At 41.0% G+C, this 12,897-nt stretch overlaps 1 protein-coding gene across 1 annotated transcript in view; it reads left to right on the top strand.

Annotated features, from left to right (window-relative positions):
- The first annotated feature begins 765 nt into the window (after positions 1 to 765).
- The window catches only part of CHST9 (carbohydrate sulfotransferase 9), an 88,304-nt gene continuing 76,172 nt past the window's right edge, over positions 766 to 12,897 (top strand). Inside the window, exons 1-3 of the mRNA XM_082289774.1 lie at positions 766 to 1,026; positions 1,124 to 1,224; positions 7,452 to 7,660. Coding sequence (XP_082145900.1) covers positions 7,561 to 7,660 — 100 coding nt within the window. The 5' untranslated portion in view covers positions 766 to 1,026; positions 1,124 to 1,224; positions 7,452 to 7,560. The remainder of the gene's footprint in view (positions 1,027 to 1,123; positions 1,225 to 7,451; positions 7,661 to 12,897) is intronic.

The raw sequence follows: 12,897 nt of genomic DNA, 5'->3' as shown, positions 1-12,897 counted from the left end.
TTCCCCTGGATATGTAACCACCAACAAAACCTGTTAGCAAAGCGCTTCATCTCCGGGAGCCGGGGAGGGAGCGCGATGTCACGGCGGTGCTGGCGCGCACGGGGGGCGGCCAGGGGGACTCACCTGCCCCGTGGGGACCCGCCCTCGGGGGCCGGGGTGTCCCGTGTCGCCAGGGCCTCTCCCCAGCCCGCCCGGCCCCAAAGTTTGGCGGGGAAACTTTGTGTGTAGGCGCCGCTGTGGAAGCGCCTCCCGGGAGCAGCGGGCAGGTGAGGGGCTGCCGCCGGGCACCCACCGGGGACAAGCGGGAGGGTGGGCGAGCTTGCAGCGGGATCTGCTCCGCGGCCCCGGCAGCAGCCGCTCCCCGCCGGCACCGCCCAGCCCCGGGGCGTCGGGACCTCCGGCGGCGGCAGCGGGAGGCGGCGGCACGGCGGAGCGGCCCTGGGGGACGAGGATCAGCCCCGGCCCCTGCCGTGTCCGAGGAAAGGGGCTCCATCGCCGGGAGCGGCCCCGACGGGGCGCGGCGCGTCCCCAGAAGTTGAGGGGATGGCAGAGCCCCAGCTGCGGCACCGCGCGGGGCTGCGCTCCGCACGCCGAGCAACTTTTCTGCTGACTCCCCACACCCACACACACCCCTCCGTCGTCACACACCGGGAATCGGGAATTCGTGGCACGTCTCCAGAATAAAAAAATGGGCTGGTATTTTGCCTGTGCGTTTTCTAGCAGTAGAGTGAATGACTGGGGCAGGCTGCGAGTCTTGTTGGCATGCTGATAGCACCTCGGTTCCCTGCAGTCCGTAAACAAGACTGTGTCATTTCAACAGTTCAGGAAAGGGAAGATCTGGCTTTGACACAGTCCTTTTGCTAACGTTCCTTATCCTGAGAGTGGGAAGAAATCCCACCTACAATCCTGCTAGAAGACTGAGAGAAATCAAGTTTCTGTCTTGCGAGCAGTGTTTTTGTTTAACTTCCCAAAATCCTGGCGACTTCCATGTCACTGCTCACTGACTCCCAGGAGTGCTTCAGACAGGTAAGAGCTAAGCATGCCGAACTCGTCTTTTTCTGCTAAGGTCCCTCGGTCCTGACTGGGAAATGTTATTAATAATAATGATTTTTCCTTTTTGAAGTGAGATGTCCAGCAGCTGTAGGATGACACCCTTGGAATTGAGCATCCTGGTGAACTGGTGAAGGTGCAAACTTGACACTTTCTGTGTCTTCTTTATTCTCCGTAAGTAACCAAAACTTTCCGTGATGCTGATGTGTCAACCTGCATACACATGGGTAGCGCAACTCGGCATTTATATGTTCTTAACACAAGCATAACTTTTGTTTGTTTAGAACTGCAGCTTTAAATTAACCTACAAGTGTTTGAGGCAAGTTGCTATGTGCATTAAGCCAACATGGTCCGAAGTTTAGTAGGATTTATGGTTGAGAAGCAGGACCAAGTAAGTGGTGCACATGTTCTCAGAAGCAGTGAGCCTTGCTTACGTCCATTGTTTCATTAAATTGATATTTTTTCTTTGGAAGTATATCAAAAGGAAAATGATGAACTAATGATGTTAATAGATTAAAACGGCAAAATCAAATGAAAACCATATTTTCTTCACCATGTTATTAATTTTGTATAATATGTTGTATGCTATAAAGTGCATTTATAACAAAATGTAATTGCTATAACAACATTGTGGTCTTCTATGTAACAAGGGAGAGTGAAGTTGAAAAATGTTAAATACGTACAGGTTGACTGGGTGAGAAGTTGCCTTGGTGATGTCGATATTTGGAATTTCCTGACTGCTGTTAAAGTTTCAAATTTTTAAGCTTTATTTTTTCATAATATTGAAAAAATAAAGCGGGGCTTTATTGTTTCATAATTGGCAGTGGGTGAGTGAAGAATGCTCACTTTGATAAAAACAGATCTCTCCTTTGAGGAGAAATCCCTATACATTTCATAAAAAATTTCATTATTTGTGTCTTATGGAGCTCTAACTGAATTCTCTTAACTTGATTTGCAATGGTGGTAGGTAGTAATCTTCTGTTATTGCCAGTAATAAAAGTTGGGCAGGCCAGATGGTGTCTTCAATTACACTTTAACACAGCCTTCTTATAAGCAGCTCTTCAGGTGAAGAAGTTGCTGAGGTGTCAGCAGGACTGATGTAACAGTGGGCCTGTATGATGTTTGTATCCCCCTAGTAAATTCCTATGGATAGGAAATCTACTTAAAGGGAATTTTGGTTTGGTTTGCGGTGATTTTTGGGTGGTGTTGTTTGGGTTTTTTTCTGGGGGGTGTTTGATGAGTGGCTGGTTGGTTCAGTTTTTTAATTTTTACAAACTTTCTCAGCACCACTGTTTGACTATCTTGATCTTCTTACTTCAAATTTCTGTAAGGCCTTTGCCTTCACCCAGCCATAACAGCGTAACTTGCTGGAGATACAAAATGGCAAATTCTGAATGTTTATTTCTAGCAGCCTTTGTAATAAACCAGAATGAAAAGTAGCACTGCCTGATCTGAGGAACTGTGTGAGCATTGTTAAGAGCTGGAGCTCTGCCTTGTGCTAGTTGTTGTGAAGCCAGAAAGATGAGATGTGGACAGTGGAAAGGTGATCCTGGAGGATCATCTGCGTGTGAAGTGGGACATGAGCTAACAGATGAGAAGTGAGGGAGGAGGGGGAGCGTTGAAGTGAGAAGATATCCTTGCCTCCTTCCACTGAGTGAGCTGAAAGTAGTCTGGGCCAGTGTCCAGCAGAACATTCCTCACTGCAAGATTTTCTTGCCACGATAACGCCAGTGGAGGTATCACAAAATGTAGTGCTTCTTGAGGTAAAAAAGGAAGGAGGGAAGAAAATGAAAAAAACAAAAAACCAACAAAACTGTGCAGTTGCAGTAGCTTTCTGTGTTCTTTTTCTCATTTTGTTTTCATTAATTCAGTTGTGTCTAAGGAGACACTGAGTGGGTGGGAATTTGTGGTATCCCACAGTAATATGAATGCTTTGACCATTATAAAGATTGTCTGGGATTTTTCATCTGTTTTTTGCTGGTTAACCCTGCTTCTTGATATTATTTTTTTCCAGGTGAAGCAAAAAGAAAGCTGAAATTAAAAAGAAAGGTTTCTAAATAGTTTGAGGCAACCTAATGTTTTGCATTTATATGTTCTTGATTTTGGAACTAGGTAATGGTGAGGGTCACAGTGGCAAGAAAATCTAAAGTTAGTCAAGCATACTGACCAGATGCCATTGGTTTTGTGTGGTCTAGAATAGGAAGGAGCCAGAATGGTACCTGAGTGCTGAGGTGCCTCTCCTCAGCTGCAGGTATATTTGATTGCAAGGAATAAGAAGTTGGATGATGTACTGAAAGGAGGAATCATGCCAAAAGCAGGAGGTGCACTCTTCCCCAGTTTTGGGTGGCTGTGTTATTTCAGTTGCTTATGTTGGCCTTGTACAGGAATATACATATTTGAACCCAAAACACAATGGGGAAAATGCAAGGATTTTATATCAGTGGAATGAGGATTCTTGAAATTCTTGATATTTGACAACTGCTAAACAATTTGGACTCAGAAGTAAATGACTCTAGACCCGTAAAAATTCTAAATTTTTTTTGTGTTTGTCATCTAAGGCACGTTGTGCTATTGTCTGCCAGACTTACTGCTTCTCCATGATGGAAAAGGATATGTAGTAGTCTCTCTCCAGTTTCTTCAAGTTTCAGGTTTCTTCAAAAGAACTTGAAATTTTGGGGTGTGTGGCTTCAGTTGAAACATGTGGGACATACATCCCAAAGAGATGGGGGTGATGCTGGGCAAAAGCAAGAATCTAGTCCAGCACACGTGTAAGGCACAGAGCAGTTTCTCGGGCTACTTTAGTTCCCTCATAGCAAGAGCCACCCAGCAGGATGGTCCAGGTATCACCCAGGGGAGCCACATTGCCCAGAACAGGGAGCAAAAAAAAGATTGACAGCTTAAGCAGGGATGCTGAACTTCTGTCTGTATATGGCTGATCTCTTTTAAAAATACCTGGGTTGAAAGTAACAGCTTCTTGGCTCTTCACAGCCACAAGAAAACATTTATCTTGACTAAAGAATATTTGCAGGTATTTCCTCTTGCCCAGGATGCCTGAGAGTGTAATCCATGACGGTTGCTTTTTAATACAAAAGGAGCAAATTTGTCAGTGTTGTGCAGCCATTTTTCAAGTTCTACTAGAAGACTCACAGACACAGACTTTTCTAAATGTCACTACAATTTTTTCATATATGGGTTACAAATCACTGTATTAAATAAATTAAACTACTCATTCAAGCTGAAAATCCTTTAAAATCTTAAAAGGTAGCAGAAGAGTTGGGTTTGATGTATTTAGATTCTAACCTGAGCTAAAATCAGTAATCTTAATTAAAAGTAGTGTTACTCTTGTTTAAGCTTAAAACCTAGCCAATATGTAAATGAAGAATACAGTTTCATATATATTAAATTTAAATAAATTAAACTAACTGGAAGCAGCATGTAAACTCTTGATACAAAGGTAATTGTAGTGACTGTGATGGTGGAGTGAATTTGCCTTAGGGTGTGTTTGGTAGCTCAAAACAAAACAAAACAAAAAAACTACCTTGAACTGCTGTTTCCTTTTACAAATTTCTTTCCACTCAAAACCAAAACTAACCTAGTAGAAAAATATCTGTTTTCTTATTAACAGATTAAATTGCTTAATAGTGCTCCTTATTTTACTATACATCTGCATCATCACCTTTCAAGGCTTGTAGACGGTGCTGCATGCAACCATGGTGGTGTTTGGGCAAGGTCATCTGTATATCCTGTGCTGTCACGGATGTATGTGATACTGGCTCCTGCTCTAGGAAAAATGACTGCCACTGTCCCTTGGGTAAATTCTTTGTGGGCTGTAATGTGTTAAACTTGGTCAGTAAGCCCTCATGGTGGTGGCAAGAGCTGGGCAGTCAGGGAGGATGAGAGCAAGTGGCTGGAGAGAGCAGCAGTGCCAGCCTACATGTGTCAGAAATGTTCATGGAGATGTGGTATGAGACCCTTTGCTTTCAGCATCATCCATGTGGCCTGAGAAAGCTTTTCTTGCCCACTCAAGGACACTGTTTTTCAGAAAGAAGGGCTAAATATATGGGAGGTTTGTGTAGTCAGAGATGGAAAAAAGTAACAACATCACAAAAGTGGGCTTATTTGGAGGCATGCAGTGTCATTGTGTGTGTCTGGATTCCTCACCTTTTTATTACGAGAGGAGCTTGTCAATCCCAAACAGCAAGCAACTGATTCCTGCTTTCTTGAACCTCTAACTTAAGTAATTAATTTCAAAGATTCTTATTCAGACAGTCATGTCTTATTTATTTGCTGCCTTTTTTCCCTCCTAATCCAGCTGCTCTCAATGTCCTGTTACATGAACAACATGGCTTTTGTTTGTGGGAAAACAGAAGAGGTTTGTATTCACTGGTTCTATGATCAGTGGCTCTTGAAGCATTGCTTACACTGGGAAGCCTCTGTCTCATCAGCAGAGTGACTTCTGAAGACATGCAAACAGTACATTTGCTGCAGCACTGAAGTTAGGTGCAAAGACCTAAGTAGCCTTGTAGCATAGATAAAGAATATTGCAGATCTGAGAGTGCTGAGAGAAGGCACTGTAGGAGAGGAAGGTACAAGTGATAACAGCTAATGAAGAGCTGGGTGAAAGGAGGCTCCACTACCCATAACTATACAAAAACCATTTCACAGCATTCACCAAGCATTTTCTTTGGCTTTTCCCAATCTTCACAGCTTCCTTCCAACACTGTGCATCATCACAATAGCCACAAACAGGTTCTTGTATATAACACGTAAGAAATTCTCTCTCGGTAGAATCAAAGCAGAAAGACCAAAGTGGAATAAAGCCTCTCTCACCTTCATTTCATGTGCCTGGTTCAAACCAGTTGCTTCATGACCCTTACAAAAAAGACTTCAGACAGAACATTTACATTCTGTTAATGTCTAGCTATCTGTCTTCTACGGAACAATTACACATAAAATGATTAATATTTAAACCGTGGCTTACATTCTCTGCCGGCCAGTCTGTGCTTAAGAGAAGTATATAGTTTAATGGCACAGAACTGGAGAAACATCTGAAACGTCCTGAACAGTTCTCTTGTTCTTGAAATCTTTTTTGTCTTTCTAATGTAATTAATTTGTTCATTCAACAGCTGTTTTTAATGGGAGTTCCTGCTAAGCTTTATGTGTACTGTATTTTTAGAAACTCAGCAATTATAGATATAACAGTGCTGAGTTATTAAAAAATACAAACTTGTGGAACATGGAGTACTTGTATGATTCAGAATAATTGTTAAGTGCCTGCATTTTCTTTTTCTGTGTGTTCAACAGTTTTATATTTCAAATATCTTCCAGTAGGCTGTATTCATTTAAAAGCTTGAGTTTTTTCCTAGCATTCTTTGTGGTAGTTCATCAGACATTTCTGTCATATGCACTGACAAGGCTGTCCATTATGCTGAATTTTAATGCATTTTCTTTTCCTGTGCAGGCCAGTTCCAACAACTGCTCTTCAGCTTCTAATAAGGCACTTGCAAACTGAGCACATTCTCATTCAGGTTAGGGAGTTGTCTTCTAGTGATCCACAGTGTCTTCATGTTCTGATGTTATAAAATGAATTTTATGGCCCCTTTGTGGCAAGTGCAGGGTATCAGGTAAATTACTTACTTCCTCTGGGCCCACTGCTGTACAAGAAAGTAATCTTTTTGATAAGTTTTTACATTTGAGCTCATTTCCATTAAACTTAGTAGCAAGAATTGAGTTCCTGACAAGTCCCTCTCCATGTAGCAAAACAGCTGACTAAAAAGATGATCCATTAATTCATTTTCTGCTGTGTAACTGATGCCATCTTATGCCAACATTTCCTAATCCTGCAAAACAAAACTTGGATTTGAGGGTGAACATCATGGTATGACTCCTCAATGTACAGGCTGAACCGATGCCGAGGCTCTGCGAGCAGAGTGATCGCATCGTGGGGTGATCCATCCTTAGGGGCACATGATTATACAGTCCAGAAACAGAGGTGCTGGGTTGCCCATCACAGGGGGCTGGCAGCCTCTTGGAGTGTGACCCAGCCACCTGGGAGGCTCCAGCTGCTTGCTATAGCTTCCCAGCTGTGATGGTTGGTGAGCAGAGTGGCGTACTGGTGTGACACTCAATGATCTCCTTTGGGTCATCACCTCCCTCTGTTATGGCAGCAGGTGATGTTTGCTGTTCTGGAGGTGCGATGGTCTTTTCAGCCACTTCAAGAAACACATCTGCTTGGAACTCGTCTGGGGGTAGAAAGAACATCAAGACTGTGAACAGAAATACAAGCATTGAATGTAATAGCTTGTGAGAGTTCCAGCTTGTATATGGTATGCTGTTTACACAGTCTCTGGTGAAGAATAAAAATGTAACACGAGAACAAACTCCCTCTCTTGTTATTCCAGGTTGGTGTCTCTGGGGAAGATACCAAAGAAGATGCAGGCATGCTGAAAACTTCAGGAAAGTGAGCAATGAGTCCTTCTGAAAGCTGAAAAGAAGCCCCCTTACAGGGTCATGAACCTAAGACAAGTCTTCATGTCTGTACTGCTGTTTGGAGTAGCTGGTCTACTCCTCTTCATGTATCTGCAAGCTTGGATTGAAGGACAACATACAGGTACACCAAGTTTTCTCTCTCTTTTTTTTTTTAATGTAATTGCATCTATTATTTTAAGATGACCGTAAAATCTGCTGAGGGCAGTTGGGGGTAGAGTCCCCCCCCTTTGGCAATAGAAGGGCTTTGAAAATAGTCTTGTTTTAATTGCTACACTTTATTAAGAAATTTCTTCAATCACATGAAAAGATGCCCCCAGCTGCCTAATCGTATTGTATCAGCTTCATTTGCAAAAGCAAGTGTTGCAAAAGCATTCTGCACATCCAATTTAGAAATAATTCTCTATGATAATTTGTTGTGGGTTTTGTACGTTGCATTTTGTGTGGTAAAGCAATTTTTGGAGAATTACTGCTGTGTTTTATAGACAAAAGTGGTCTTCTAAACAACAGTGCTTGTGGAATCATCCTTTCCCTTTCTTTTTTGTTGTTGTTTGTTTGAGACTGAGCTTACAAGACTTTTTATATGTAGCATCAGAGTCATATTGCAACTTCAGGTAAATCTCTGTTAGCATTGGCTCAGGATTATACTTCTGAATGGTATTTCTGTTGTTCCCCATTTATGATATTTTGGTTTGCACCCCAGCTTGATCTAGATTCTTTTATGGACAAAACTAAACCAGGATATTTACCTCAACCCCTACTGGAAGCCCACTTCATGGGATCAGTCTAGAGTTAGTCTGAAGTAACCCTCCACAAAATATGTAAGGGTTGAGTGTCAGTAAGGTCCTTAACACCCATGGCTTTGCTCTGCAGATCCACTTCTATTCTGTCACCTTATCAAGGGCATATCCTTAATTTTACTTGTACTGGGGAGTTAGGGTTTTGCATTCATGGTTTGATTTTGGTCGGGTTTTTTTGGTGGTTTTTTTGGTTGGTTGGTTTATTTGCTTGGGGGTTTTTTGTCAGTGGTTTTTTGTTTGTTTGTTTCCAACTTATTAAGTCTTGACTTTTAGATCCTCTTGTCTCTATCACTCAGCTTCCATTTCCTCTGTAAAACTCTTTATTGTATGTTGATACCATTGTGAAGAAATACATCTGTAAAACCACATTAGTCTCTGGCTTTATTGATCTGTGCTGTTATTCCATATGAGCTGCTAGACTCCAGTATGTTTTAGAGAGCAGTGTTGAGGGGGAAATCTAGTGCATCATTCCTACAATTGTTTGACAGTGACCTTGAGGTTTTTTTCAGCTAAGTGAAATGATCACAGCATGAATTTTGGCTTGTTAGTTTTTCTGGGCTGTCCCAAGGTATTCACAAGCTTGTATTAACAAAACTTTCATAAGAGGTAATACAGGCTCCCTTTGGAAACGTTCCCTTGTAATCAGTTGTTGACAGAAGGGTGCTGGCAGAAACTGAGCATGAAGCAGGAGGGGGTCTTCCTTGAAAATCTCTACTGTTGTCAGGAATGTTAAGGGCAGATATCCTTGCTTTCAAGGTAGTTCAGGAATGTAGATCATGACTGTAGATTATTGATTTATTTACTTGCTGACATTCTTCACATTCCTCGCATCTTTTCTTGTGCTGTAATTAACCTTTCTTTCCTTGCTCCTTGTTGCTGTTTCTCACTGCAGGTTTTTTTGACTCCTTTCTTTTGTATGTATCTCTCTACCATTAAAAAGAAACAGGAAAAATAAAATAAATACTCTGTTCTTTTGGCCAACCAGATGCTTTCTTTGGGGTTTTCTTTGATATATTACTATAATCTTCTTCAGGAGAGAGGCTTCTCCTTGCACACATAAGTCATTTCCATGTGGAAACATTTCTTTAATAAAATGGAAACTATCAGAAAATAATGGTTCGTGGGTTTAAAGTGTGACTGCAGTTTTGAGTGCCCTTTTACCTCATTAGACTGCTGTTGTGACAGTACTTCAGCAAGATCCAAAAAAAAGAATTTTGGCATTCTCTACAGTAGCAGTAGAGAAGGTATGTGGTCATGCACGTTGGCAAGAACATGGCAAAAACTCATTCTTTGGTGTCTGCTCTTGCTTCTTCTTCCAACTTAACATTTTAGGAGCCATTCTTTTTTATTTCAAACACCTGTATCTCCCCTAAACCTTCTGCAGCTCAATTCTCTAATGCTCCCCTCCTGTATGCTGTTTAAGAGTCAATATGAAATAAAACATATTTGCATATTCACAATATACATAAGTTTAGGGATGGGCATTTTGCAATCTTTTTTTTCCCCTCTTCTGCTGTGTTTTTCATATTGCCATGTGTTGTGCACTGTGGCTTTTTTGGGGATGAGCTGTATCTGGAGAATCCTAAACTGACAAGAATCTTTGCAAGGATTTTATGTGTTCCTTTAATCTCCTCGCTAGCTGCACAGCTGTAAGACAGCTAGTTTTAATCTGCAAGTGGCTGAGCATGTGATGTGATGCTCTATTCGGAAATGGAAAGTGTGCCTCGTGCTTCTCAATTGCCGTGCTACGAGCCTGTAGAGACAAGTGTTTGTTGTAGGCAGAACTATTTTTATCTTCCACGGTGCCCTGCTCAAGACCTACAGCATTCATGTTTGCATTTGGTTGCTGAAGGGATGGAAAGTTGGATGTGTTTGAGTTTAGGGAAGTGTCTATTTTGCACTTGTGAAATGCTTCTCCTTACCACCCTGTTCCTCTGAATATCTGGAGCCTTTATAAATCACAATTTCTGGAAAAGATAGTGAATTGTACTTCGTTGTTGTTTGTAATGTTCATGCTTATTTCTCAGGCTGTCTTAACTGTGGTGTGAATTATTCCCAATCAGATGTAGATTTTTGGGGGGATCTAGAAAATTATACGGTAGTTTTCAATTTCCTTTTTAATGTTTGTCCTACTGTATTAAAGTTGGACTATTTTCTTTCACACTCACCATTCTTATTGCTACTTTTTCTAGCTACTCATAATTTTTCACAGTATATCCAATGCGAGTTTTTATTCATAGTTTGCTTTCTCTCTTTTTGGATCTCTTATTTCTACTTGCTTTTCACATCTCTGAGATCTCAACTGTGATTTGAGTCCCATTTGTCTTATTTTGCTCTAGACTGATCTTATCTAAGCATGTTTTTCTCTGATTTACTTTTACAAACTTCCCTCATTACTCAAATGTATCCAGCCCAGGAACACCTCTAATTTTTCATTCTGTCCATCTACTCCAGATGCACCTGCAGGCTCAGCAGCTGGATGTACCTCTCAGCACAGCCATGTCTTCTGCTCCCTCCCACTGTGCTTGGACTCTTCAGATTATTTCTAGTCATATTTATCATCCCTATACCTTAAAAAATGGAAAATCTTTCATTTAGAGATGTCTAAGAAACAGCTGCTAGCTACGTGGTGGTCCTCTCTGATGGCTTTTCAGAGACATTAGCAGACTGAGAGAACAGGGGAGCTTCTTGGTTTGGCTCTGGGCATGGAGTGTATAAAGACAGGATGATAGATCTTTACTTCTGTTGGGTATCTTCAGTTCACCTCGGTGGAGTAATTGGGAACCAACTTGTCAATAGACTGGTGTGAGCATCAATACATACAGACTTCTTCTGGATGAAAATTTAGTTGACAACTTGATGCAATATGTATGGAGCCCTTCATGTTCTCCATATATAAATATATCCACTTGTATATAAATTCACATACATGAATGAAGCTTGACATGAATTCAGCTGGATCCTACAGCTTTACTTGACAGTTCTCCATACCATCTTGAATTATGCAGTGCAAGCATCAGATATTGTGGCACTGATTAAGGAGCAATTACTATTTATGACATGCTTAGAAATTTCCAGCACTGTTAGTCTTATTCAGGGGAAGCAAACTGCTGGGCCTTCCAGGGCTGATGTTGAGTTCTATACCATGAATCACCTGAATTAAGTGGTTGTGGGGTACGAAGGACACTTGTGATTTAATCCTGCAATATTAGAGATTTGAATTGGAGTTTTAAGGTAGTTATTCTAATTTTGTACTTTGAAACACCTTGTTTTTAGGGGGACTGTTGTGATTTAGTGTGACAGATGAGTACAAAATAGTCTGAGAATATCTTTGAGATTAGAACTGTGTGCTGGGTTTGTTGTTTGAGTTTTTGCCATGTATTGGTTTTTCCCTTCCCTCAAAATTTGTGTATTTCTTCTGTTGTGAAGTGTGCCTAGTAAGTCCATGATTATGAAGGACTCCTTAAGAACAGTGTAGTATTACCACTAATTAAGGTCTGCACTGCCCTGCCATAGATTTCTGGTTCTCAAGGGTGAAAAAGTCTGCATCTTCTCTTTCCCAGCAGTTTTGTATCTCACCTTAAGGGTACTGAGATCTTTCTGCATGCTGTCTCCTCACTTTGCAGGGTGTCAATTTTGTAGCATCACTGGTTGCCCAGGCATCCTTCCGCAGTCCATGTGCTTTCCAGCAATTTGTGCATCTACCTCCTGAGGACATTCATGACCCAGATCTTACACTCATTTCTCAGGCCATGGGTCTTCTTTTGTAAAGAAACAAAATAAAAATTCAGATAAAAATCACATTTTAAAAAAAGTTTTAAATTCCATGAGCTTTCATGCAATTCTTAGCACAAGCTTTCACAATTTAGTCTGCTATTGTTGTAACCACCTAGGCTGTATCCATACTACATATTCCTTGGCATAAACAGGTGGGCTTTTTCCCCACCTTGCCAGATTTGGTAATCCAAGGGGGTCTTTTGGGTCCTTTAGTAATCTGGTGAATTTTTTTGAGTCCATGGAGTGACTTTCTTCCTTACCTTGCCACTCTAAGTAGCAATTGAATGTGGTGTACACACAATAATATTTACTCTTTTTTGGTTTTTTGGCTTGATTTTTATTTAAACTTTGTCTAAAGTGAAGAAACACTGATGTGTCTTAAAGAATAGTTCATAAGTAATGAATTGCAAAGGCAACTGTTTCATAGAAGTCATAGTTTTTATTCATTAATCTTCAGAAAATACCTCAAAGTAATATATTTGTAGAAAACAGGTTTGTAAATAAGAAAAAAACACTGCTCAATAATGGTTATTAATTATGAATAATTTAATTCTTCTAGTAACATTGAAATATTTCTGCTGTCAAAGTCCTGGGTGGTTTATGGGAGTCTTTTAAGTCTTCTGGAGAACATCACTGGTATGGCAAACAATTCTTGCTGGTTTACAATGCCCAGCTACTAATGAGGCTGTTCTAATGAGCCTGAGGGTATTTAGGTTTTACCTTTCTGGTTGGAATATGCTGTGGGTTTTGTGTAAATTGTTTCTCTTTCTTTGCTTTTTTAAAA

Source organism: Coloeus monedula (assembly GCF_965178545.1).
Source record: "Coloeus monedula genome assembly, chromosome: 1".
In the NCBI taxonomy this organism is placed as follows: Eukaryota; Metazoa; Chordata; class Aves; order Passeriformes; family Corvidae; genus Coloeus; species Coloeus monedula.
Note: the sequence above shows the minus strand (reverse complement) of the source record. Positions and strands in the feature narration are given on the sequence as shown.